This window comes from Arachis ipaensis, chromosome B07, assembly GCF_000816755.2.
Source record: "Arachis ipaensis cultivar K30076 chromosome B07, Araip1.1, whole genome shotgun sequence".
NCBI lineage: Eukaryota > Viridiplantae > Streptophyta > Magnoliopsida > Fabales > Fabaceae > Arachis > Arachis ipaensis.
This window is the reverse complement of record NC_029791.2, coordinates 2,999,386-3,002,678: the sequence shown is the minus strand read 5'-3', so window position 1 is coordinate 3,002,678 and position 3,293 is coordinate 2,999,386. Positions and strand designations below refer to the sequence as shown.

Below are 3,293 nucleotides of genomic sequence, written 5' to 3'. Positions count from 1 at the left end.
TTATATTGTCTTACCTGATATAAAACCATCATTGTGATGGAATGCAAATGAATGAGTATAGTGATCCATTTTAGTTGGTGGAGGATGTGGTGGAGAAGAGGCGGAGTTGTGTTTATTTTTTTTCGGTTGTCCACGAAGCGGCGACGAACCAAAAGAACGATCAGACCAAGGATTAACTCGCTCCGACCAAGGATTAACTCGCTTCGACCAAGAACGAGAATAATGAGAAGAAGGAGGAGGAAGCGGACCCGGACGTGGTGGTAGCCTCCTAAATCTCACCCCAGAAGGATCATACCAATCAACGTTTATCATAGAATTTTCTGAAATAATTTCCTCTAATGGATTTACAAACAAAAATTGCAAAAAATCAAAATGTATATATTGTATGTGTTCAAATGAAAATATATTACCCAATGTAAATGCATTTTGTTATATGATTATCCAATGTATAATTATATGATCTATATAAAACTTTTAATTTATAATAAGATAAAAAAAGAATTCACTCTAAAATAAGAAGGCCTAAAATGACAAATTTTTTTCACATGATAATCAGCAACAGTGGGTAATTAAAAAAAAATCAATTTGAAGATAATGAGTTATAATTTAGGGGATATGAAATAATTAGCGTATAGCATATAGTGTTTAATATTTATCTTAATTTGCTGATTAAAACTATCATGACCTACAAGTTTACAAATAATTAAATTTTACTTATAATTAGTTTTATAAATTTTGCTCCTATATATATGAACTATAGTTTAACAATAATAATGAAGATAAAAAGATGTAAGATGAAAATAAACTATACATAGTTTGGGTAAAATTAAAGATATGGAAACATAAATCTTACCTTTAAATTGTTCATGTGTCAAAACGTGTGAAGGTAAGAGAAAAACAGAAGAAAGAAGAAAAGAAATATAAACCATAGAATTAGCCATAATAAAAACCAATTAGAATAACAAATACAAAGAGTTTAATACTGAAACAAAATTTCATTTCATTTTTAATTCGAAAATGAATTGTCACTTGGCCGGGATATAGAAACAATACTCAAGGGTCAATTAATCTTACACAAAAATAAAATTTTATTATATCATGAGAACTAAGAAGTGAATCAAACGGTATTTAATTACAAATCGAGATTACGTAAACGTCTCTGTTAGATAGATAACAAAAATTATGAACAATACAAACAATATACAACAGACTGTATATTTTCTCTTACCCAAAATATATAATTACAAGAGTTAATATTAAATTATTGTCACCAACACATATCTACTTATAAGTAGAAGGATTAATCTAGTTCACTATTATAGATAGAATTTAATATATTGAATCAAGGTGATTATTAATTAAGCACTGCTGTCATTACAGGACATGCGAAGAATAGTAGCGGTTTAATTGTCGAATTGTGGCGGTTTTAAACCGCCACTAAATAGCTTGCCAGCAAAATAGTATCTGCATCGCATAAAGACGCGGGAATCATATTTTGCGGCGGTTTTCAACAATCGCTGGTATGCATAACCGCCGCAAATCAGATATTTTGCGTCGAATAATTTAAACGCCGCTATATCATCCAAGAGTGATTTTCCTTAAGTGTTTGCGACAATCCTCAATCATGTTTATTTTACTTAAAAATGTTAACTCTTCAATCAAATAAAACTTAAAGGAGGTACTTTTTTATTTTCTTTAAACAAACTAAAAAATGCAACATATATATAGAAGGTTTGATGTAGTCATTTTATCAAAAAGCATACCATCAATCAAATTTCTTTGGACAAAATGTTTAATTAAATCTACGGAAAACAGAATGACTTAAAAAGTTGGGCGTTAATCTAAGAACACCATCATAAAACATATATTATCATTAAATGGAGTTCAATCTTTGATTCATGCCATGAAAATTTGACTAAATTTTTATGTTAGTTGTCGAAAATTTAACACAACCCTCATCATTTATTCAAGTTTGGGACTAGTTATGTTCTGCAAATGTAACATAGGCGGGGTTATTAAATGGAGTTCAATAATGTCAAACAAATATTTTGTAATCTTAACTAACAAATTCAATAGACAACAATAATGCCAATTGTACATTTAATCCATTATGGTATTATTGGATTAGATGAAAATGTAGTCTCCATTTATTTCATATGCACTCAGGTACCTTCTTCCCTCATCCATCTAAGATCCTCTCTACACAATTATTATAAGGTGTAACGGGCAACAATATATAATGAAATTTGGGACCAATAAAGGAGCTAGACACTTGATTTGTGAAGCTACACCTTAGCTTACACGGAAATGGAATCCTAAAGTTACGTTTGATTTGTATTTTTATTTTTATTATTTTTTAGATTTTGTAAAAAAAAAATAATGAAAAAAAGAGATAAAAACAGAAAACATAATTTTATTATTTTCAATTTTTTTTTACAAAATCTAAAAAATAATAAAAATAAAAACAGAAAAATAAAAATGTAAACCAAACACACTCTAATACTTTTTTCATTATTTTTTTAAACTACATACTAATAAGTGGAATAACGGTAAATGATCATCAAAAATGTAAGAACTATATATGTTGTGATTGTGGACAAAGACGAGGATGAGAATGAAGATGCTGAGAACCATGGCGAGGTGATTTTTTGGTTGGTTGAGGAGGAGGAAGATGACGAAAATTGGCCCATGGATCATATATATAAGCCGGCGGCGGATCGTTATAATTGGTGGCGGAATAATAACCTATTAAACAAGTATCATAAAAAAGTCTCTTTCAACTTCATATAGCATAAAAGATCATAATAATATAATGATGAGTTGTCCATTCTAAATTATAGAGATATTAATACAAATGGATATAGGAAAAAAAATATTTATACAAATGGAATGCAAATTCAATTTGTTGTATGACTGCATGCAGCTGTTTTTAAAAAATTTTTAATTAAAGATTAAAAGTATATATTTTATCACTTTAAAATGGCAATTTTTTGCACTAATAATTAAATAATAATAATAATAATAATAATAATAATAGATCAGAAAAACAAATGTACAAAGATAATAATATGGAAAGTGGAAACCATATACTTTGGGTTATTGGTGATGAAACAAAGAAAGAGAAGACTTACCCTTTTTCAATTCATGTGTGAAGACATGTGAAGGTAAGAGAAGAACAAAAAGAACAACAAAGGAAACAAAAACCTTCGACCTATCCATGTGATCACACTCCGATATATGCAATATATATATATATATATATAGGCTAAGAGTAAAGAATATTATTAACTATC

At 28.5% G+C, this 3,293-nt stretch overlaps 2 protein-coding genes across 4 annotated transcripts in view; one reads left to right on the top strand and one right to left on the bottom strand.

The window, feature by feature from the left end:
- The window catches only part of LOC110264781, a 3,677-nt gene extending 2,566 nt beyond the window's left edge, over nucleotides 1-1,111 (bottom strand). The window contains exons 1-2 of one of the 3 annotated variants that reach the window (XM_021106969.1): nucleotides 854-1,111; nucleotides 15-335 (exon numbers count right to left, since the gene is read on the bottom strand). In XM_021106969.1, the coding sequence (XP_020962628.1) occupies nucleotides 15-335; nucleotides 854-941 (409 nt within the window). In that variant the 5' untranslated portion in view covers nucleotides 942-1,111. The remainder of the gene's footprint in view (nucleotides 1-14; nucleotides 336-853) is intronic. The other 2 variants (XM_021106967.1, XM_021106966.1) reach the window with 2 other exon arrangements.
- Nucleotides 2,499-3,293, top strand: part of LOC107609212 — a 36,238-nt gene continuing 35,443 nt past the window's right edge. The window contains exon 1 of the mRNA XM_021106964.1: nucleotides 2,499-2,556. Coding sequence (XP_020962623.1) covers nucleotides 2,554-2,556 — 3 coding nt within the window. The 5' untranslated portion in view covers nucleotides 2,499-2,553. The remainder of the gene's footprint in view (nucleotides 2,557-3,293) is intronic.